Source organism: Falco rusticolus, chromosome 4 (genome assembly GCF_015220075.1).
Source record: "Falco rusticolus isolate bFalRus1 chromosome 4, bFalRus1.pri, whole genome shotgun sequence".
NCBI lineage: Eukaryota > Metazoa > Chordata > Aves > Falconiformes > Falconidae > Falco > Falco rusticolus.
In genome coordinates, this window is record NC_051190.1 from 108,037,783 (window position 1) to 108,062,552 (window position 24,770).

Below are 24,770 nucleotides of genomic sequence, written 5' to 3' on the forward strand. Positions count from 1 at the left end.
CAGGCATCTAAGCAGAGGTTAGGCCATAACCAGGATGCCAAGATGCCAGCTGATGATTCTTTTCTGATTTCTCAGCAGCCTGCCTTCAGAGAGCAAACTGGTTGGTTCTTCTTGTTCGTTTTTGTCACTCACCGTGATGTGACAGCGATCTTTTTTTTTTTCTGACTAAGCTGTAAACTGGTGCAGGGAAAATGGCACTGATCCTGAAAGAGCTGAGAAATACTTTGGGCTGGTCTTACAAAAATGAATCTTCATCAGTATACATTGTGTACGGCTATGTAAGTTCTCTCATTGTACCTTCAAAAGGACCTTAGATCAGCCTGAACTAATGGAAAGTGCTGGGTCTTGCTTTTATGCTCCAGAGAATTTTCTGCAATATAAGCTGCATCTCTACCTTCTTTTTGCTCATTTAAACAAAACAGTTGAAATCAGATTTCAGTATTTTTGCCCCTATTCACTGCAGCTTCTTTTCTATTTAAAAAATAACTTCTGAAACTAACTTTAAATTTAACCGAAGAAAATGTTTCTCACTAATTTTTGCACATTAAGGTGTCGTACTGTTTTTAACTATGTAGGACAGCCTCGTGTTCCTGTCTCTGGAGAGAAGTGCATGGTGATTTCTAACTGATAGGTTCATTTAAAGATGTGATGAGCATCTGTCAGTCTGTGTATATCAGGAAAACACTAGTTGACTTTGTAGGTATTAAGAGTTCCTTAGGGAGAAGCATGCTTGTCTTAGTAAATGTGACTAACGTCTTTAGAGTAATTATGTTTTCTAAGCTATAAAATGTAAAATATTTGGAAGATGCACTTTTATGCAGTGTTTTTATTTTTTCATAACTCATACAGAATGCTAAAACATACTTTTTTATTTTAAATAAAACCTTTTTTCCCCCCTCTTACCACAGGATAATGAGAAAAGGACCCCTTTACATGCTGCTGCCTATCTGGGAGATGCAGAAATTATTGAACTACTTATTTTATCTGGTATGTTGTGTTCCTGTTAATGGGAAAAAGATAACTCTATGCACATCCAAAGAAATATTTATGTACATCTTAGTCTGTGTAGCTTTTGTTGAGATATTTAATGTACTAGAAATTAAATATGTTTATACTAAAATTCTGGTTTCCAGACTTATCAGTGTTATAATACTGTATAGTTCTGCTCTAAAATATTTCTTTGAGGAAGCTTTATCAGTTTTAGCATTTTTATTTGTAGGTTGATCAGCTTTAGGTAGTTTAACTCTAGTTTAAAGAAGTAATACTGTATATATTGTAGGTAGAAGTTAGCAGCATGGCTTTGGTCAGAAGTGGCCTTCAGATAAACAGTGAAAGTTGAACACAGAAGATTGCACCCAGAGCTGGTTATATTATTTCTAAGTATCCTTTGCTGTTGGCTTAAATACACAGAATATAATTAGGATCAGCTGAAAATTTTCAGATCTGTTGTCTTCTTTTCTATTTATTTGTATGGAGACAAAGTACAAGTTCTTTAAAGCAGTATGCTTCTGTCTTTAAGGTAGAAACCCAAGAAACTAAACCAAAATCCTGAAAGCAGAACTTCATGACTGAGAACTGAGATACCGAGTTGATTATCTTTGATCTCGGACAAATCTACCCATCAGGTAGCTTGAGGCTGAATTCATGATATGGAGCTTTAAGATTAAATAGAAAGATTAAAACTTGTAACGGTCCCATAGAACTGCTTCAGTCTTCTATCTGCTTAATGGCACACCTTATGTGTGCAAAGCGGGCTATTTCCACTGCCCCCCACCCTCCCCTTCAACCTTCAGTAACAAATGTAGCTTTAAGGAAATGTCACTCGAAGATTGTAGGAGCGGCTTTCAGGCTTTCAATTGAAATTTCCAGGCACAATTTCATTTGTTATAATTTAACAAGATAGAATCTTCTCATTATATACATATTATACATACTCTCTATAATTATATATAGTTATAATTAATTAATATCACATTATGTATGTTTTTATATATATATTTATATATATATTTCTCATGTAAGTATTCTATAGTGGTAATTTGTCCAGAAAAGTTTACCTGTGTTTCTTGAGAAGGTGCTGTTTTTCCTGTCAAGAAAAAAAACAAGTTCTGGTGACTCTTGAAAATACATAATGACCCCTTTCTTCTGAAAAGGAGTCTTGGATTTGGCAAGGATTTTTTTTTTTTATTATTTTTTTTTTTTTTTGGGCTGGGGGGGTGCGGGATTTCACAATGATTAAACCAAAACCAAACAAAACCCCCAAACAACTAACCATGTTAGAAACTTGGCAAAGTTGTAGTCGGCTACTTCTGGAAGTGAAGCTTCTGACGGTTTTGGGTGAAAAAGAGTCCAGTTACCACAACTGTCATGGAAAAACACATATCTCTTGGGCAAAGGGCTTATGGAAGGAGCAAGATTCTAGTTCAGATATTAATGAAACGAGACCCTGACTGGGGGATGGCAGTAGGGAAAGAAAGGTTAGTCATGCTATTTGGGCACATAGCCTGGGGATAAGTGTAAGAAAAACTGGAGAACAAAAGAGGGAAGTGAAGAACTAAAAATTGGAGGAGAGGTTGTGTGGTGCTGCTGTGTCTGCAGATTGTTCAGGAAGACTGGGAGGCATTAATATGTCTCAGATAACATTTATTTAATGAAAAACAAGATTTACTTACCCAAAACAATGTATTAAATAGTTGCAAAATCAAAAGCTTCAAAAGCCGTGGCATGTATAGGCAATATCAGTGTAACTTTGCTGTGCTCATGCGCTATGCTGTGGACGTCAGTTGCATGTTTGTGCCTTGCTGTAGAAACATGGGCTCATGAATTTCAAAGCGGGGGGGCTGCGCTGGGAATGAATCTGGTTGGTAGTGAAGGAGGCACAGTCACCGGTTGTTGGTGCGTAAGTGAAAAAAGAAGGGCATTACAAGATGAGAAAGTGTGATGTCTGTTAAGGCTGTTCAGTTTGAAAGGCTGTGCGCTGATCTGTATGTTACCTGCTTGCAAGCTGTGGTTTTAGGCAAGCAGTGTAAACCAGACTCTTTAAAAAGTAGTCACCAATTTTAGACTTCTTCATTTCTGAATGCTGGATTTGAAGTGTTTGTGGTCTGTGAAGTGTGAGTGCTCACAGCTGTGTCTGAAGTGCTGCACCAGCCATTTCTGAGAAATCAGGTCTAGGTGTCTCAAAATGCACAAGCCAAGATTTTTCTTTTAACTTGCTTAATTTGAAGATGGGGAACAGAGGTTAAGTGTATTTATTCTCTCCATTTCATAAAGATACAGAAAATTAATCTATTGTGTTTCAGCTGGAAATCAAATCTCTCCTTTGAGACAGATGTATAATGTTACATTTTGTCATAATAGATGAGCATTAGATGAGCAAATAAAGAACATCTGTTACCACAGCAAGGTTTGAAGAAAGCTTGCTGTGTTGCGGGACCTCTTTTGGAACAATGAGAAAATATATTGTTTGTTGAATAAATAACATAGTTGTTCAGAAATCTCCTCTGTGCAGTAAATTTGCATGTAAAGTTTTTTATGCGGCTTTAATATATTGTAATATATTTGCACAAGCAATTGAATTAAGTAGTGTAGACAAATTCCATCCTAGCACTTCTCACCTTGTGAGAGCTTGGCTTTGTGACTTGTAATGTCATCTAATGTAGTTTTGCTGGAATGTTACTGGGAACCACTTTGGTGTTTTCCTGCTGTGCAAGCCATCCCACAAAGACTGTTTGCTTTGACTTTTGTGTTCTTTTTACAAACTGGACTTCAAAATTACTGAAGTCAGTATTAATCTTTCTACTACTCAGTAGCTCTTGCCCGATTCTTTCTCAATATTATCTATTCTTAGCTAAAGCATGTATCATATGTTACCTAGGTATAGGGTTTTTTTAATTTGATTGGAATGTATTTTGCATCCCATCCAGGGGATCCAGATTGCTTTCCAGTATGTATTTTGGATCGTACATTGCTGTTACGGTATCTTTATACTACTTCACTATAGATGTAAGCAACCTGTATTCCACATTCTGAAGGTATAACCAATTCAGCCTGTTTTCAGACTTTTGTGGAATAAGTTTTCAGTCTTACAAGCACACTTACTTAGTTTTGGATTCTTTGAGATATTTTCTCACTAAACCTCAAGGTTGCTTTGTGACCTCTACTATTGTAATCTTTCACCTGGCCAAGGGACCTGGAGGTGATGGTTTGGATACAGACTAAACAGCAGAGAATTGCTTCAGTGACTTCAGTTTGGGGCTGGACATCTAGATTGCCTTTTGCATTTTATCTTGAGACAGTGTTTCACTGAACACTAATGAACTTGTCCCTTGCAGATGCGAAAGTCTTGTCAACAAATTGTCCTACCGCTATGGTCTGTCTGTGGGAGTCCAAATATTCCAGTCTCTTTCCCTGTGAGATTGTAGCTAGTTAAGCAATTAGCATCCCTAAGCCTGTTAGGTAACGAGGTGAACAGTAAGTAAGAAAGAGGTGTGAAGATGATTGTTTATCAGCTGCAGAATGATGGAACAAAAGTTTGTATCATAATCACTTGAGAATCATAATTTTAGAAGTGTTTTCTTTTTTGTATTCAGTGAAGAGTCACAACACCGATCACAGTTGTATTTTTATGATGTACAACTCTGCATCCTGGTGCGCAAATACATCTGTCTACTTTGCATAAAATAGCACTGGCTTTAACTGTGTAAATACTTGATGGCAAGCTACTGAGAAGTAGAAAAGTAAAATAATGAAGTCTTAATTAACTGAATGTCCAGCTTTTTGTTCTTCCCAAGAAGTCCTGATTAAAAAAATCAAACCTTCCTTTCACTTAAGTCCTGCATGTGAACGTTCTGGAGAGGCTTCTTGCTTTAGAAAAAAAAATTCTTTGTTTGTCCTATGCTTTTTTTCATGCCATCAGAGTCTTATTCTGCAGGCAAGTGTCATGTGAGAAGCAGGACAGATTAGTGTGCTCCCAGAATGTGTTCTTTTGATTAGTAGCTTTTTTTCACATGTTTTCTTTAAACTACCATGCAGACTTATTATTGCTTTCGCTGAAATCAACATAGTTTATTAAAATAAACATCTGAATTATCTATTTGTTTTCTTTTGAATAGATTTAGTTACTACCTTGCATGATACACTAGCACAACACATTTCTGTTTGTTTAACCCGAAATTTTCACTGCATGGAGCTCAACCTACATGAGTGTGTGGGCAAACTCAATCTCATTAAGGTTTGGCAGCCCACAGGTTTTTGTTGAGCTTTCCTCTAGGTCAGCTGGAAAATGCAGGAATCGTGCTGACGCTGGAAAACTATCATTGTAGTAATAACAGATTTTGGAGAATAGTAAAGACCCTCCAATGTTACTCCACTCTAGACATCTCTGAGTTTTCTTTCATCTAAGTTTGAAGCTATGGAAGTATTAAAAATCCATTCAATGACAGTCACACAGCTCAGCTGTTGAAAAGCTATTGCTGCAAAAATATCAGCTGCATGAAGCTCCCTTTGTTTGGATTGCAGATGTACCCACATGCCGAAGGCGTTTCACAGGGGCTCCTTTTACATGGGCTGTATCTTTCAGCTGCTTTGTCCTCATCTGACAATGGTGTTGGCTACCTTTTTTGAGCTGTCTTAACTTCCCCCTGGCAGCGGTAACAGCCAGTTGCTGTGAAGAAAGTAGGGCTGGTGTTCTTTGAGAGAGAAAATGGAACCGACGTATGAAAAGGTAGAAGCGTTCAGTAGCTTGAGGAGTCAACCTCATGTTGCTCTCTGAAGCTCGAGGTGGCCAAGATGTGGCACAAACTATGAAGTTCTGAAAGAAAATGGACTTCTTACACTGACAAGGCAGCAAAGTTCTGGAGGGTGACTTTGACTTGTCTGTGGTTTTCCTCCCTTTTGTGGCCAGTGTGTCCATGTGTTTTTCTGGTGATGTGGGTTTTGGGTGGGTTGGTGGTTGGTGGTTTTTGGGTGGGGTTTTTTTTTGTTGTTGTTGTTTGGGTGGGGGTTTCTGTTGGGTTTTTTTAAGCAATAAAAATAAAAACTCTTGTTGAAGCATCATTGTGACTGGTCAAAAGATATTGCAGTCCTGTCCCACTCTTGATTCTGCGCCCCCCCCCAGATCCACTACTGTGTATTTAGCTTATGAATAAGAAGAAGCTTCCTCTCAATGAGATCTTACTATTTTTGCAGCAATAGCTTTCCAAGTATCCAAGTTCTCAGTAGGAAATTACCCTAGATTTTTATTATGGATTGCTCCAATTGATATGTCAAATCTTCTTTTACTTTACAAAGTCTTTCTGTATTCTCCTGAATGTTCATAAATTTTTCTATTTAAGGAAAAGTTTTCTCCTCCATCTGTTCATTCCCCAGTGTAGCTTGAGAATTTCTGCTTGCCACTTTTAAGTACTTCCATGGTCATCTTCTCTAGATAAAAAGTGGATCATTTAAAACTGAAAAACTTCTGAAGCTAATACTAGCCCTTAGGAAAATAATTAAATAGAATCTAATTACAGTAGGACTACTGATTATTCTCAGTGATTTATACATGGGATCTTCCTAATTTCTGCAAATATAATTCCTAAAATTCTTTCAGTATAGTAATTAAGACAAAGTTTGTTAGCTTCTTTAAATACAATCTAAAGATCTTATTTACATCTTTTACTCCTAAATAAACATTTCGGAGCTTCAAATACTGAACATCAGATGTCTGTATTACATATCTGAATGAAAACACTTAAGTTTTATCTGCTTATACTATTGCTTAATTGCTATCACATCTTGTACGATAACAAGGGAAAATACCACCCTTGACAGTCTAAAAGTACAGACTGCAAATAACAGTGGAGGGCAGTTCAGTACTTAAGTCAGTACTGTGAGCGAGGATGAAACTGTCTTGTCAGTTCTGTTGTATTTCTTTTTTTAATCTATTTTCAGCTAGTGACGCATGAGTAATGTAGCTGCTGCATTTGTTAAGTCTTCCAAGGGCATTTACAAATAGGAAGAGTTCTGGTGCAGTGTAGTTCAGGAAGAGAGTCACAGCAAAAGTTCTTACGAGAGGAACACAGAGGTGATATGCTGAGACATGGCTGTATATAGTTATGTGGTACATCATGGATGAAGGAGGAGGTGTGTGGCTGTTCCTTACAGCATTTCCTGCCCAGTTATTTGTTGCCTGTCTCTTCAAAAGATGGTTGAGGTGATAGTTATTATTTGAATGCAAGGATATTGACACCAATGAAGTAACAGCTGGACTGCAGAAACATATGTCCAGGTGTATTGGTGGCTAATAGCACATTTAAATGTGCAATTGCCAGATATGGACTGATATAATCAAAGCTTCCAGGATCACTCTGTACATCAGTGTACATACTGATTTGGAAAATGTGTCTCTTGGAACATAAATTTGCTAAAAGTAAGCACCACTGAGTTTCTGTACTAGACTTACTAAATAAAACATGTCTTTCTAATTGTCAGTCTTGTGAATGCAACTTTGCAAAGTGGAATGTAAGATTCAAGGAGGAGGGAAGAAAAATATTACATATTTCCCCCCACCTCCCCTTTTGCAGAGCAAAAATCCTACTTCTATATTTGCCTCGATGTGTAAACTTACTAGGCTGTACTAGCAAAGATGGTGACGAAAGGGAAGATCTTGTTTAATATTTTGCTTTAGTGCACGAACATGGAATAATAAGTTGGTTTGTTTGGAAGGTGTGGTTTTAAGGGAGTGTAATTTACATAATCAGTTCTTAAGTTCAAGCAATGATGACGGGTATTCATGTTTCAGTATTATATTTGCTATCTCTGGCAAGTCCCCAGATCCTTTTGCTGCAAGCTCTCTGACTTAAAACAATTGAGGTATAAGAAATTGTACATTAAACAGATGTTCTGAACAGTTTTGATAAACATGTTAAGAGGAAGATCCTGAAGTCTTGGAAGATCTAGTGTGGTAGGGTGGGGTTTTTTGTTTGTTGTTTTCGTTTATTGAGAATTGGGGATTGAGGTATGCTGCACTGTGCTTTGAAAGAGCAAACAGCTGCCTAACTGTCATTTGAAATGTGAGAATCGCCCTGGTTAACACGTCAGCAGGTTGAGCTTCACAGAGATAATATTACATCGGCAGTGTTGTACAGTGAATTATGTACATACGTGTGTTCAAACTGTCTTTAAGAAACCATGAAACAAATAATCTTTAAGAAAAAGATATTCAGTAAAGGTGTAATTATTTTTTATATGTGAGACAGGCTACTTGGAAGGAAGATAGGAACGTTGTCAGAATGTGCAGGGACGTGATGAGGAAGGCTAAGGCCTATTTGGAATTAAATCTGGTGAGGGAGGTCAAGGACAGCAAGAAGGGCTTCTTCAAGTACATCAGTAGGGAAAGGATGACTGGGGAAATGTGGGCCCGCTGCTGGGTGAGGTGGGTGCCCTGGTGACAGAGGACACGGGGAAGGCAGGGTTACTGAATGCCGCCTTTGCTTCAGCCTTTGCTGCCAGGGCCGGCCCTCGGGTATCGCAGACACGGGAGGCAAGAGAGGAGGTCTGGAGAAAGGAAAACTTCCCCTGGTTGCGGGGGATCACATTAGATGTCACTCAAGCCAACCTGACACCCACAAATCCGTGGGACCCAGGGGGATGCACCCCTGAGCGCTGCAGGAGCTGGCAGATGTTGTTGCCAAGCCACTCTCCATCCCCTTTGAAAGGTCGTGGAGGACAGGAGAGGTGCCGGAGGACGGGAGGAAAGCCCGTGTCACTCCAGCCTTCCCAAAGGGCGAGAAGGAGGACCCAGGGAACTACAGGCCGGTCAGCCTCACCTCCATCCCTGGAAAGGGGATGGAGCAGCTCATCCTGGAGGTCATCTCAAAGCATGTGCAGGAAAAGAAGGTTATCGGGAGTAGTCAACATGGATCCACCCAGGGGAAATGATGCCTTCTGATAGCCTTCTGCGATGGAATGACTGGCTGGTAGATGAGGGGAGAGCGGTGGGTGGTGCCTACGCTGACCTGAGCCAGGCTTTTGGCAGTGCCCCCCCCCCCCCCGAGCCCCCAGGCAAGCTCAGGAGCTGGCTGGGTGAGCGGGCAGTGATGGGCTGAGCGCGGGCTGAGGGCAGAGCTCAGGGGCTGCGACCAGCGGCGCAGAGCCCAGCCGGGGGCCTGTAGCCAGCGCTGTGCCCCAGGTCAGCGCTGGGTCCCGTCCTGTTCAGCTGGGTCATCGGTGACCTGAGGGGACGGAGCGCAGCCTCGGCAGGTCTCCCGATGGCACAAACTGGGAGGAACCGCCGGGACACCAGCAGGCCGTGCTGCCCTCAGCGAGGCCTGGGCAGGCTGGAGAGCCGGGGGGGGGGGACCTCATGGGGTCCCACAGGGGCCAGCGCGGGGTCCTGCCCTGGGGAGGGACAGCCCCTGCACCGGCACAGGCTGGGGGTGGGCTGCTGGGGGGCAGCTCTGCGGGGAAGGGCCGGGCGGTGCTGGGGGACAGCCGGTTGCCCGCGGGCCAGCGGTGGCCCTGTGGCCGAGAAGGCGGGTGGGAGCCTGGGGCGCGTTAGGGGCAGCGTGGCCAGCGGGTGCAGGGAGCTGATCCTGCCCCTCTGCTCGGGCTGGTGAGGCCCATCGGGAGTGCTGGGCCCAGCGCTGGGCTCCCCAGTCACGGGAGACGGGGAGCTGCTGGGGAGGGCCCAGCGGGGGCTGCGGAGCTGGTGAGGGGCCTGGAGCACCTCCCTGGTGAGGAGAGGCTGGCAGAGCTGGGGCTGTGTAGCTGGAGAAGGCCGAGGGGGGTCTCACCCGTGCGTACCAACACCTTAAGGGTGGGTGGCAGGAGGACGGGGCCGGGCTGCTTCCAGTGGTGCCCAGCGACAGGACCAGGGGCAACGGGCACAAACTGCAACACGGGAAGTTCCAGTTGAATATGAGGAAAAAGCTCTTTACTTGGAGGGTGGCGGAGCCCTGGCGCAGGCTGCCCAGGGAGGCTGTGGAGTCTCCTTCTCTGGAGACATTCAAACCCACCTGGATGTGACTCTGTGCAACCTGCTCTGGGTGAGCCTGCTCCAGCAGGGGCTTGGGCTAGGTGATCTCCAGAGGTCACTTCCAACCCTGACCAACCTGTGACTTTCTAATATGTGCAATGATCTGGAGTAGGGCTTTACCCCAGAGGATGAAGGCTGTAAACTTCCTCACTGTCGCATGGTAGGAGTATGATGGGGTTGAAGGAGCTTTATGTTTCATGGAGACCATCTGAAAGTGGGATTAGGGAATGCATAATGTTTTCCCAAATCATGTGCTAGGGAGTAAAGAACAGCCTAGAGGGGGATTATGTTCTCAAATCCAAAGCTGTTTAGAGAAGTTGTTCTATGAAATTAGAATCATTCTTCGCAGTGTGTCTTGGAGGAACGTAGGAGAGAAGTATCTCTATTAATTTACAGTATTATCTATTTAACCTATCTAGAGCTGCGATTCCCGCATTAGTAGTGCATATGTGGATTTTTGGTAGTACACTTATTCTGATTATTACTTTAAAAAATTTGTCTTTCATTCTAACATGTTTTGAACTCCTTTAAAAGTTTGTTGTGGGAGAAAAAACAAGTTTGGTGGTTCTTTAAGTCCACCAGAGATTTAGGTCTTTCGTCAGAAGTTAACTTTGTTTTTTTCCCGTTGTCAGAGAATTTACAGATCAGTTGTACATTTGAAAAGTTAGTTTATTTTATTGTCTACATATTACACTAAATCAACTACGGGATGGACTAGACCTAGGGTTTCTTGCTACTTTGAGTGGCATATCACTTAGGGGGAGGGGGCAGATGTTTTGCTGATTTTTTTCTTTTGAGAGGACCATGTTACTTCTAGATATTGCATCAAATTTCCTTAGGTGTTTCTTTACCTAATGCCAACTTTCTTCCTTACCAGAAACAAAAACTACCTTCAGATATTCTTTGGCTTTAGTCCTAGCAAGTTAGATTAATTTACCACTGGGAACACCTTTTGTACAGTATCTTTTTGTATTTATTTTTGCTCTCTTCTGATGCGATTTTAGGCTGTGTGTTAAAGTACCAGAAATGTCAGGGAATTACTTAGCTGAACCCGTAAACACAGCTCGGAGTTTAAGCACATTTTCACTAGAGCTTAGGTGACTGCTGGTTCCTTGCAGTGGAAATGTACATCTCTCCCCTTCTGCTGGGCATGATGCTTCTCCTGTCTTAGGCTTCATCACCTGGGTGGATCTGACTTCACATCAAATCTTGCAAGTGTATTTTCCTGAGGAAAATCATGATGGTGATTAGCGACCCAGTAACTCCCCTAATTCCTTTAAAACACTTCAAAGACATTTGAATTAAAATTAGAAATAGAAATCAGTTAGACTTTGGAAGTCTTCACTCCTTGGCTGTTGGCTGTAGATGTGACGTCAGCTGAAGCTTGGAGTACCGTTTTGGCTCTTATTTTTCTCTCATCTGCTAAAATAAAAAACAGAAAGAAAGAAGCATGGCTACCAGTAACCTGGAAGACAAATCAAGATTTACAGATACATTTGAAATCTATTGATTACATTCTCACTTATCATTCAGGTTATTGTCTTTTACATTTACAAAGATTGCTGAACTTCCCAAGACATTTTTGGTGATTTTGAGAATCCTCAAATATTTTTTTTTTGCTCAAGTTCTGTGCAGAATTTGATACAGTATACTGTGTTATGGTGCAGTACACTAGGTCCTTATGACAATTGACAAAACCAGATGTTTATGGTAAGATTAGGTCTCTTAAACTTTTGTTCGCTTGTGAGGGTTTTCTTCAAATGGACTTGGACTTTCTTCCCATTCCTTTGAACTTACTTTACAAAAACTTTTGAACTTGAAAAATAGGATGACACCATAAGCTTCTGAAATTTGCGTAAGGGAAGAGGGAAATCCCTGAAATTGTAGCCAGGAGTTAGACCTCAGGCTCTGTCTGGCACTTGGAAGATGTAGGGTCAAAGTGGGAGTTTGAATCCGGCATCAGCTTTCATGTTGTGTTCTTAAGCCTGATGGATTGACTAGAAATGGATAAACTCAGAGAACTGACATAAAATCTTTGGTTTGTTTGGTATATACAACTACAATTTTGTACAGACTGCTAAGTTTCTTGGAGAGGTTGTTCAGCTGTACTGGGAGAGACTTCTTTGCTAGTGCAGGTCTGGGAGGCTTGGTTCAGAACAACCTGTCTCTCAGCTGAGTATCCTGACCAGCAGCTGTTTGACATTTTGTGTCTTACTGACCTTCCATCCTTTTCTATTCTTTGCATGGAAAAAATTGGTTCTGACATAACAATATTAGTTTAGCCTGAGAAGTTAATAAGCCTTGAACATGTAGCATTAATGTTACCATCTGATATCATGTGTTGCCCTATCAACTCTTCCCAACGGTATTTCCAAACTATTTTTTCAAAAACATAGTATTTCGTCTAAGCTATCACATATCTGTAAGATCTCAGCAGTTTTCAAATAAAGATGGCTAAATTTCCACTCGGGGAATAAAAAAAATTATAAGGTTTTTTTACACAAACACATATATACATGTATACATATGTATATGTATATACAGTATATATATCTGTAAGAAATTAAATCATTACACAACGATTAAGTTTTCTTGTTTGTAGTTCACTGGAAGTTAGAATGCAGTTCAGTTGCTTCCTTCAGGAAAAAGAAAAAATCCTCAGATCCTTCTTTCCTTTTAATTATTAAGGAAAAAAACCAAAACCAGGCTTGTGTCCCTTAGAGGTGTTTGTGTGACCTTGTCTTCTGGTGGCAGGAACAGCTGTTTCTTAGGTGTGCTTTTAGAAGCAGAGCGGTGTGGTTATTACAGCCTGTCCATGAAGGTCCAAGAGGTCCTAGGTGACCTGGTGGAGTAGAGAAGATTCCTTCCCAAATTACGAGTAGAAGCAGCAGTATGTTCTATATACCTAACGCATCAGACTCGCCAACCACAAGAACACTGGAAGCAATGGGGAATAAATGTAGCCTCTTTCTCTGGTTTAATGGAGAATTTCAACTATAGTGCGAAAGTATGAGATTTGTTGCTGAATGAAGGCAAGGAGTCTGTCTTTCTTACCCAAGTGGGTTTTTTTTTCTTTTTTATGTGCCTTTGGAAGTGCAAAAGGTTATAAAAGATTACCTAGTGTAAAAAGATGAGTACACTTTGATGGAAGACTATTACGGGTGCAGTGTTAAAAGAATTCCCTCAAAGGGTGGGCTTTAGCTGGAGAAAAGACTCCTTTCCCTTTTTTACATCGTGCTGTATTAATAATGAGCCTAGAATAAGTATCTTCCAATAGTTCTATTTCTGTACTTGAAAATATTTAAGTCTTCCTGTAAATATATTATAAATCTCTGTTATTTTTATTTTTTGTTACAGGAGCTAGAGTTAATGCCAAAGACAGCAAATGGTTGACTCCTTTACACAGAGCTGTGGCATCTTGTAGTGAGGTATGCTTTTTTTGTTTACTGCTTTGTGTTAAAATAAGACATCTCAAATTACAAATTTTACATATAAATTACAAATATTACATATTTGTAATACTACATATAATTTGTCATATTACAAATAAATTCTGTTATTTGTTTGGGGTTTACAAAGTGAAACTACTCCAAAGGTTTGGAATTGCAGAACATTTTTGCAACAGTTCGTTTAATCTGTTGAAGGTATGTGTGTGTATATATCTCAAATCCATGAGTGGGAAGAAAGGGGGGAAAGCTATAAACTTCTAGGGCTCAGCTTTGTTCTCTGCCATTTCCCTAGCAGAGGTTTCTGCATGCCGGGTTCTCAAGTCCAGTTTACTTCTCTTAAGGTAACCAGAATGGGTCAGCATGAGGGAAGTAGAGGTGAATTAAGATTTAGTACAGCTTTTATGGCATAATCTTTGCATTTCTTTATTTTTTTACATCCTTGTCTCTTCAGGCGTTGAAGAAATAAATGGTTCTGTAAGTCCTGCAAACGTCATTTTTTAAAAAAAGCGATGAACGAGTAATGGTAGTATTGAAAATCACTTTAAAAGTTATAAATGAAATATGTGGAAAGTTTTTTTAAGTCTACCAGTTACACAATCATGAGAATATAACAATATAAGAAATTACTTTGTTGCTGTTCCTCTATTATTGATGTCCTAGTAAAAATTTTAAATTCCTGTGGAAGATCAAAACAGAGAAATGATGAGCTTGTTGTGTGCAAGAGTTTATGCAAAGCAGTCTCCTTTGAGATCCTGAGTCAAACTGATGCTCATTTCAGTATGTCTCAAAAAAGTAAAGGTTTTTTTAAAGATGCTGTGTAAATTTTTGTTTGAGAAGATGGAATTGAATATTTTGGTTTTGACAAGTATTGAACTTCATCTATTTGATACATGAAGTATCTAAGCAAGCCTTGTTTCAGTTTTTGCTTTTGAATTCCCTGGATAGATTGCAATATGTTGCCACTAGCATTAATAGCTAAGTTATGTGGAGACTGTGTTATTCAAAACAGTGTTTGAAAATAAATCTTCGAGGATGCCTTTATTCCCAGATGCAATTTGTTCTTCTTGAGGTATTTTTAGGCTGCTCCTTTGGGAGCTGACCGAAGCACCAAATGCTGCATTCTTCAGAGCTGAGGGACAATAAAGCTCTTTCTATCAGTAATGCTTGCAGAGAAGAGTGCTGCAGGCAAACTGGACCGAAATGGTAACTTCAAGTAATGCCACAATGTTCATCATATCTTTTTTAAATGTGGACTGTTCTAAACAAAATACTAGTCAAAAGCGAACATGTAAACCATTCATACTATTTATCCGGAAGGCAATGATAATTGCTTGTCAGAATTTTCTATTTATAAACACAGTAAGTCATAGGAGCCCACATATATGTTTGATACATGTAGGCACTGTTTTCCAGCTGACAGACATACATGGGTTTTGAGCATTCGATGAAAAAAGCTGTAATGAAAAAACTCTTCATAACGATTTCAGTAAAATATCTGGAGTTACTCTGGAAACAGGGACAGCTGCAGTTAAGCAAGAACATTGAAACATGCAAAACAGCTGGAATTACAGAATTACATATGCAGCTGCCAGCTGCACAAATTCAAGCAACTTCATGTCAAGACGGTCACACTCCAGGCCTCTATTTGTGTGCCTGGTGTACTTCGAAGAAAAAAAACCAAACCAAACTCAACCTAAAACCACCACAACAGACCCCTAAGCAGACTTGCTAACTCTTGAAATTCATTAATGCATGCGCACATAAAAATATAAGATACATTATTTTTATACTAGTGCCGTGGTGCTTATACTATGGTGCTTACTTCTACAAAAGGGTTAATAGCTGTTCTAAAATTTCCTTGTTCTGATTATGGTTTTTCTTAGTATATGGTTCAAAGAAGACAGAAGTTCAAAATACTGATTTGATTTTTGAAGTACTAAGTCTGCTTAAGTTTTTTAGAGAAGAGCTGTTCCAGTTCTCATTTAAATTACAGGCCTGTGATGCAGTATTTTCACTTTTATGTTTGTTCCTATTTTCTTTTTCATTGACAGTAGAAGAAATTTGAACATTTTAAATACAATGTAATATAGATAGAATAATAGATAGTAATAGTAGAATCAAGTGTTACTTAGCATTCTGCTCGTAGTTGAGAATAATGCCTAGCTATTGTACCACAGTGTAATTCAGAATTTCCAGTAACTACTTGTGGTAACATGTTTCAAGTTCAAAGTGCCAACCATTTATTTGTGTGCTCAGCGCTTGGGTCGGGCACCACTGAAAGCCATTAGTGAATTGTGGGAAGGTCACGGAGCTGACGTAAAATGCACTGTTCATCATCATGTTGATATTACAAATAGATTACTTTTTTTTTTATGCATTCCAATTGTGTGCACGTATTTTAATGAAATTTGTTTATCTTGCTGTAAAAATTAGTCTTATCTGTCAAATTTTCACAGCTTGTACTTTTAACAAAAAGAAATGAATAATCTTTTTGTAAGATGGAGTTCAGTGCAGCATTCTGAAATGGTTTTCGGGAGTTGCAACAGTGTATGTTGAAACTTCTTGTGTGCTGTTTTGTCTGTGGTTCTCTGAATGTACGTTTTAATAAGCTGTTCTTTGCTTTGCCATTTCCAGACTTTGACAGTTCAAAAATTTTGCTTGGCAAATTGGTGAAACGCATCATTAAGTTCATAGTACTTCATTAATCCTTAGCAATGGAAGTTTTGGAAATTAGTTGTGATGAAAAACAATTTGCCAGATGGCTTAAGGAACTGGATAAAAGACCTGGAAATGGTTGATTCAGTTGAATCCTGTAGGGTGTGTATTGCTCGTGTTCTTGAGAGCATCCCCAAATCTGGATTTATGGTAAAGTACAAGATGATATTTACAAAGCATAAGATGATGTTTACAAAATAACAAATAGTGAATAGTTTTATTACTGCTATACTGTCCTTGGATTTAAGGCTGGCATTTCAAATCTTCTCTAAGTGGCTTGGGTTTTTTTGTAAATGCTTTCAGGATGCTGTTCAGGTGTTGTTAAAGCATTCAGCAGATGTCAATGCTCGTGATAAAAACTGGCAGACACCCCTACATATAGCAGCTGCAAACAAAGCTGTGAAATGCGCTGAAGCTTTGGTGCCTCTCCTAAGCAACGTAAATGTGTCTGATCGAGCAGGCAGAACGGCATTGCATCATGCAGCTTTCAGTGGACACGTTGAGGTAAGTTATTTTTCTTACCTTGTTTCCCGCTTGTCATTCTGTCCCTCACATTTCTGGTATTTAGTTTCTCCGTTTAAAACCATGTTTCACCCACCTGCTCAAAAAAACCCAATTCCTATTTTGTATTTGAATTTGTCTTCTGTACGCATCTGTGTAGAGAATGGTTATGGAAAATACACGTTACATAATTTAGTTGGAAGGTTCTTAACAGCGCTCATCTTAAGACAGAAGCAAATTTGCCTGAGTTAAGTGGAGCTAAACTAGTAATAGATAAATGTAAAATGGAAAAAAGAAAATACTTTCCTGTTCAGTAGATAGTGGACATATGGAATGTGTCGTCACTGAAATGTGGATGAAACACATGTAATAAGCTCTAACTCACTAATCTTCAAGCCTCGGAAAATGTCTGGTGATAAATTTCCATTGTAGTTGTGTAGAGGCAGTTGGAGGCGAATCAGCAATAGGCTTGCTTTTAGAAATTACCTTTAGTGAATTCCATAGTAATAGCCTGAAGATTTCAAAGATTCCACAGCTTTGCCATATTTAACTGGGAAATGTTTTTGTTCATGCGGAGTTTTGTGTTCCTTACAGATACTTCATTACTGCTGCCAAGGTGGGCAGCCAGTTTTTTTAAGCTTGTGGGATATTCGAAACCCAACACATTTAAATCCTTGGAAAATGGACACGTTTTTATTTTCTCTTATGAATTTCTTCATCTAACTTTTAAGCAGAGTTTTTCCATTATGAATAATACTACTTTTCTTTCTGTTCATCTCAGATGGTCAGCTTACTGTTGTCTAGAGGGGCCAATATTAATGCATTTGACAAGAAAGACAGACGAGCTATACATTGGGCAGCATATATGGGTATGTACATTTTTCAGCTGATTACTATTGTGGTAGTAAAAAAATCACCTTATGTTTAGTGGGTTTATATGTTTTTAGGAAAAATACTGACACTGTAAGCATTGAGGCTATCTCTGTCTGCCAGGAGACCATTGATAGTCTATTTCAAATTGCCTTGTAAATGTGTTTTTATGGTGAGAAAAATCAGTTTATTTGAAAAAGAAAAGTAAGGTAGGTAATTTTGTTCTTTAAAAAGAAGGGACTATGTTCCTTAATCAGCAGGAGTCTAATCACAAGTGAAAACTTCTGCAGTAATGCTAAATAGAAAGTGATAAATTCATACAGGGGGCACCTGAAACAAAGGATCATTACAGCAACCTTGGGGATTATATTTTAAAAGAAGACTATTTCCTCTCTGAAAGTCCCAAATTCTTGCTTTGCCATGTTATTCCAGGCGTGGATAATTATTGTCCTCATGGTATTTATTGATCAATGCACTGGCAATACTGTCAATGTATTTCATTGCCTTTTGTAAGACTTTCATTTTATTAAGTGGTAGGAATAGCTGTAAGAAATAGTAGAGTTTTGTATCTGAAGCTTCATTTTAAATATCAGCAATATAAACCATTGGAAGGTGATTCACAGAAAATGCAGGTTAGGAGTTCTAGGCTGACACTGACAATGACTTCTTAGCTTTAGCTAGTCACTTTGTTTCTAAGTAATTCATATGCAACTGCAGATTTTATTTGTCAATTGTTCATGTCACCGCAGAATACGCTGTACTTGTTCAGAAGCCAAAAAACTTAATGTCTCTTTTAACTTCCAGAAAATACCTAAAAATGCTCTTGAACACGTGCAACGTGTCATGTATGAGCAGTGAACAATTAAGTTTCAGGATCAATTTCAGGAAGAAGCCAGTTGAGATGATTCCGTGGTCTTGATTGTTATTCAGTATTTTAGCTTATTGCTTCATAATTTCATCCAGACAAGGGAGAAGAATAAAAGCAGTAGCATATTAGTATTGTATGCATCTGCAACCCCAGGAATTTCTTTCAAGGTGAAATGGGGAAATAAGACTTCATTGTATGTAATTTTTTGTTCCTGTTATATTTTGATGATCTACATTTTCCTAAATTTTTAAATTCTCCAGAAAATACATATCTATATGCCTAAGATACCATCTTAGAAAACTTAAGGAGAACAGTCAGGAAGAGAACGTGGTCCAGTTATTTATGGCAGCTTTTTTTCAGTGGTAATCATAGATGTGAACATTTTTGTTCCCATTATAAGAGGAAAATACTACTTGGAATGACTGTCTTGGTGAAAACCTTTATTTATATAAAAGAGCACTTTGTATTTTTGACAAACAGTCAAGTTAATATGAAAGAAGAGTAATTTCTATTCTGCCCCTTCCCTAAGCAAGCTACTTTTACTATATCTGATGTCAGACCAAAAAAATAAACACACATAAACAAGGAAATTACATGGGCTCAATATGTTGACATCTCTTAAGTCTAGGATAACTCTGCCTTGGAGATCTGATCTTAAACTGCATATTGAGGGGCATTTTGCTTGGTATTAATGCTCATTATTATGAATGAGAGAATTACTTATAAACAGGCATAATGCTGTGCAATGTGTGTGCATGGGGGAGGTTCTTAAAAACAGACTTAAGGCTGCTAATAAAACGTATTTCTCATCTGTGATTCTGTGGCATCGAGTATTTTACATAACTGCTTTTGAGTTGTTACGTTTCTCCAAGCAATGTTTCCTAGTCTTGCCAGGAAAGAACAAATGGAAGCAGTAACTTAAAAGTGGAAGTACCATTTTAAACATGCATACAGAGTGAAACAAAAGAGCAGTAGCATGTGGGGCATTACCTATTTAAATATGGTCGCCAGAAACTTTACCCTGAGTTTTGGGGGTTGATTGTTTTGATGAGTTGTTTGAAATGTGCTTTGGTCTGAGGACTGAGAATTCTGATCTTTACAAATGCAAAACCGTGCATTTACAAAATTTGACTTGTTGTAAGATCTCAACAGTTGTAAAAGTGACCTTACAAACACCTGGATTCACACAAAATTGAAATTTAGTGTTCTCTTTGCACGACTTGGTGTTTCAGGCCAATTTCACATTAGTCTTATATCCCTGACAATGCAGGTCTGAAATAATCTGATAGCAATGTAAACTAAAGCTGTGAAATCCATATGTGATATGCTAAAAAGAACAACAGGATCCTCTTGAGCTGTCACACGAGGAAAAGACTTGAATGTGCCAGCGGATTATGCAGTCATTGTCACAGCATTAATACCTTTAACATAATTTGAAGCTGTATGATACTGCATTTCAGCTACTGATACCAGTGCTTGAAACTGAGGAGTTAAAGAACAATAGATTTTGATTCAACATTTTGTGATATTTTGTATTAGTATTTCGTAATTTACTTACATATGCAAAGCAATGTCTGTGACAGGCTGTCCAACCACCTTACTCAAGGCGACTATTTGCAAAATTTTGTGGAATGAAACTTCTGCATGATGGCAGAGATCTAACGAGTGTCAGTGAGAGGGCAGATGTTTTCTGGCTTGTGCTCAGCTAGATGAGAGAGTCTTCTATTTTTCATATAAGCTACATTTATTCCATTTTTAGTCAGTGCTATTTCATACAGTGTTTGGGTGGGAAACTTTTTAATTTCTGATGTCGATCAACCTAAATATTCTTGCAGAAAATAGAGTTAGAAAAAGCTTTGAAATCCTTCAAATAAGGAAAAAACCCCTGTGACATTCTCTCTCACAATTCAGAGTGATTTTATGCTGCTTCAATTGTTTGAATAAAGCTTTTCCACCATATAAAACCGCCCACAGAATAGAAAAAGAAGTTACGCTTTTCGTCACTCTACTATAAATAACTTTCTAGGGTTATTTCCATTGTTTCCCTTCCTTCCTGCTTTTCACCCGACTCCATTGCTGTCCAGTTACAATGCTGCAACTAAAATGGACTTCCATTCTTGCGTGCTAGTGTCGCCTTCATTAGTGTATCGGGATGTCGTCTCAGTGCTTCCCACTTCAAGTTCCTTGCTCTTCTGTTTGAGTGACTTCCACTGATTGCAGCTTGTGTTTTCAATGCAGGTCAGGGATTTTTTTGGTTATTTTCTTCTCCTTAAAGTTTTTCTGCCACTGTTCTTTTCAGTGACTCTCTTCTTTTCCTGCCTTTAATGTCTTCTGTACTTCTGTCTCTCATATAGGGCTTGGTTTCATTCTTGTCCCCGTTATATTTGGGTGAGAAGATTAGTATCATGTCTACATTTCTGTTTCTCTTCTTTCCTGCAATACTGAAGTAATTCAGAAGTGAAATATTGCAGCACTTCACGTTGTGCTGGTATACTGTGTTTCTGATTGGTATAGCTAGGTGAAACGTCGTTCTGTATGTTGGTGGGCATGCAGCATAAAATGGGTATCGTGGTGACTGAATATTTATCAAAATAGCTTTGTCTGTATTCCTTTTGGTAGACACTTCCTATTCAGCCTTTTGCAAATTCTCTTAGTCATTGAAAAAGCAAAGACCCTCACTTGTTATGCAGTACTTAAAAGTACCAAATCCAATCTTCAGTTTTACTTATGTGTTTGACTGGATAAGAATAAGTATTCAGTGTGATCCTCACCACTTTTTGAACTAAGGTAAGGGTGTCACTTGAAAGGTAAAACAAAGAATCCCACATCTGCTTGTACGGGCCAGTTACAAAGGTAAAGCACTCCACGTATTGTGGTCTTTTTAACTCAAGTGTGCCTTTTTATTCTGCAGGCTTTGTCGTAATGATCCGTGTGTTTTCAGTGATGACTTGTTTGGTGGTTAAATTAACAAGTGAGCAAGAATGACAGATTTTTTTTGGTTACACCATTTTCATAGCATTTCTCTTAGCGTGCAGTGTCACAACTGCATGCAAGCTAGCAGAGGAGCATGTGAGCATGGTAGCCAGGAAAGCTTGTTGCCCTCTGGAGTAAGCAGTGTGGTGTAGGGACCCCCGGCCCAGCCACAAGCTGGCAGTGAGAGCAACTGCCTGTTACTCAGGGTGGGCTCCCCACCCTCCCTTCCCTTTTCCACCCTCCCGGCTGGAACTTCCCCCAGGTCATCCCTTCCCCACAATCCCAACTCAACTTCCACTCTCCTCCCAGTGATTTAGGAGAAGAGTTGATGCTTTCAAAAGGCTGCGGTTCCTCAGAGGATTGAGTCAGTTTTGAAGGTGGAGCTTTGCTAAATTCTGTATAATTTGGCTCAACATTTTAATGGCTCTGCAAGTTGAAGAAGATGGTCTGGGATGGGAGGGGATATATTTTTATTTAAAAATAGAATATTTTCATGCTTGTTTAATTTTCAAAGTTCATGCCAAATGCCTTAAAAACCTTAATGGGCATGTTTGCAGTTGGGTGAAGGTGGAAGACTGACAGTCACGTACTCTCTCAAGTTGTTTACAGAAATTTGCAGTCAGTGTTTAATAAATACAAAGTTATTTCACCTCTCTAGTCCTCAAATCTTCCCAAAAACTCCATCTGCATAAGCAGAAACAAGATTTGTTTTCAATATATAAAATTATTTTTGCAGTATGAATACTATGATTATTAGAGGGAGTATGTAGAAGTAATCTCTTCTGGAGATGAACTTTTTATGTTGTTTTTATAGTTCATGATACAACTAGAATACAAGAACAATTCTTTATTTTCCAGATTACATACAAATGATAATGTCTTGCTCATGTTATAATGATTGTACAATTATTAAGTTTGTAAACTTGTGCTGGTTAATATAAAATGCAACTTAATTCTTTTTGTCTTTATTATTTTAGGTCATATTGAAGTTGTGAAATTACTTGTGGCCCACGGGGCTGAAGTGACATGCAAAGACAAGAAATCATATACACCCTTACATGCTGCAGCATCTAGTGGGATGATCAGTGTTGTCAAGTATCTTCTAGATCTTGGAGTGGATGTAAGGAAGAATAAAACAAAGCGATACATATTTTTTTAGTAATTTGAAATGTTCTTGTTAGTATTGTAGCATGCTGTTTATTTAGAGGCAGGTTATGATAAAGTGAAAATAGTATTTCCCAAGATCTTCATTCACATACTTTTTTGTTATAAAACCTCATTCCCCCAAGTAACTTAAGAGCTTTGCAGATTTAGCAAAATTATTTGGAAGTACATTTTTTTTAGTAGGCTTTTTGTTTATTTGGTATTTCTTACTCTTAGTTCATTGGACTGGAACTCAGGAAATAGGAATTCCGTCATTAGCTTTGCTACACAGTCCTCTTTGAACTGCAGGAAATTAAATGCTTTTGCTTGAGTTACTTGTAAAATGTAGTTTTACTGACTTTCTTAGACCACGTAGGTTTTGGGAAATACTAAAAGTTGTGAGAAACTTCAATACCTACAGTAAGGAAGACCGTATGAGTATCGAAATGCAAAATAAATTAAAAGGCTGTACAGTACTTGTATGTAGAAAGTCTGTTAACAACAAACAGTGAAACTGCGTAAGAAATCTGCGTTGTGCATCACATTTTAGCCTTACAAGGCTGGAGAGTGCTGCCAAAGTTCTGTCTTGAGAAGGAGATCAGAATTCAGTATTGTGTTGTACACAACAACAACTTTTACATCTATACGTGTCTGTCCTACTTCTCCCCTGCCACTCCACCCTCCCACTAAAAAAATAATTTAAAAAAAAGGAAAAAGAAATAAAAAGTCCCTTTAGCCTCTGCTTTTAACGGAAACCCACAAATTCTGTTGGAAAATGGTAGAGGTCCATGCTGTGCTTAGTCTGTAGGGTCTATGCACATTGCCACTGTTGACATTTTTTCCATCTCTGTGTTCTGTCAAGTTGCATACTGCGTACAGGAAGCTGGTGTGGAGACAATTGGAGGAGGCTGGCTCGTTTGTAAAGCAATCGTACTCTTCCCCGATACAGACTTCTTGATCAAAGTACTACGTCTAGAGCTTGCTTTTAATCTCTGGTTTTGAAGACTTCCAAAATGTGATGAAGACGTTATCTCATGAGAAGAGATTTTTCTTCGTTATAATTAAATGCTACTGTTATACAGGTTTTTGCCTGCCAACTAATCTTGGTTTGGTTTTTTTTTCCTCTGGTAGATGAATGAACCAAATGCCTATGGAAATACCCCTCTCCATGTAGCTTGCTACAACGGGCAAGATGTTGTAGTGAATGAACTCATAGACTGCGGTGCTAATGTAAATCAAATGAATGAGAAGGGGTTTACACCTTTGCACTTTGCTGCTGCATCAACACATGGAGCATTGTGTTTGGAGCTTTTGGTCTGTAACGGAGCAGATGTAAATATGAAGGTAGGTGAATCCAAAGCCATACATTCACTTTTAAAGATCCAGTATGTCTTTATCAGAGGTAACTTTTCAAAGTCGCTGTGTTTGGAAGATCCCACTGATGGCTGAGTACTTCTGTGAAAAGTACTATAGAAAAAATGAGCCAGTATGTCGCTCTAAGAAACTTGATCTGAATCTGAATATTTCAATGGAATGTAGTAAATAGCCTAAAAGGATAAAAAATAAAAATGACAATTCTGTCTGGTCAATCTTGATTATATTTCAATGTCAAAATTCCACATAATTTGGTGTCCCTAGTCTCTTCATATGAGTAAGAGCCAATCATACAGAAGAATACAGAAGAACATGTTTGTCTTATAAATAAGCAGCATTAACAAAATCAAGGATATTTCAGAGAAGTGTGTTCAACAGCTGGGTTTTTTAATTACCTCAGCAAAACTTTGTGAGCAGAGTTAGTATACGTTTTACATCTCTACTTGGTCACAAGCCTTTGGCTGCAGAATATTCCTTAGAATCCAGTCTTAGTAGAACTTCTAATTCACGCAAGCATAAAAGCAAACTATAACCTATATCTCTTATTATCTTCTGAAATGTGTAGGGTAAGGTCTTGAGATGTGAAACCTCCTGTTTTGTATTAAGTTGCTTTTTACTCTAGTAATGGAAATGTAACTGTTCAGAAATATCTGGTCCATGTCTGATACTTCTGTGTTCAGAAGTATCTGGTGTCTTGACAGGTTTCAGGCAAGGGGAAATAGGAAACAGGAATGAGAAGTGTTTCTCTTACAAAATATCTAATTACCTTTACTGTTGCCCATGTAGGAAAATAGGAAAAATTATCTCTTCTTTTGTTTCTTAAGTAGATTTGTTTAGAGTTCTGCCTGAATTTCAGCAC

At 38.8% G+C, this 24,770-nt stretch overlaps 1 protein-coding gene across 3 annotated transcripts in view; it reads left to right on the top strand.

Moving 5' to 3' along the window:
* Positions 1 to 24,770, top strand: part of ANKRD28 (ankyrin repeat domain 28) — a 128,577-nt gene that overhangs the window by 68,534 nt on the left and 35,273 nt on the right. For all 3 annotated transcript variants that reach the window (XM_037383300.1, XM_037383301.1, XM_037383298.1), the window contains exons 3-8: positions 909 to 987; positions 13,376 to 13,446; positions 16,486 to 16,686; positions 17,465 to 17,552; positions 22,372 to 22,514; positions 23,669 to 23,881. In XM_037383300.1, the coding sequence (XP_037239197.1) occupies positions 909 to 987; positions 13,376 to 13,446; positions 16,486 to 16,686; positions 17,465 to 17,552; positions 22,372 to 22,514; positions 23,669 to 23,881 (795 nt within the window). The remainder of the gene's footprint in view (positions 1 to 908; positions 988 to 13,375; positions 13,447 to 16,485; positions 16,687 to 17,464; positions 17,553 to 22,371; positions 22,515 to 23,668; positions 23,882 to 24,770) is intronic.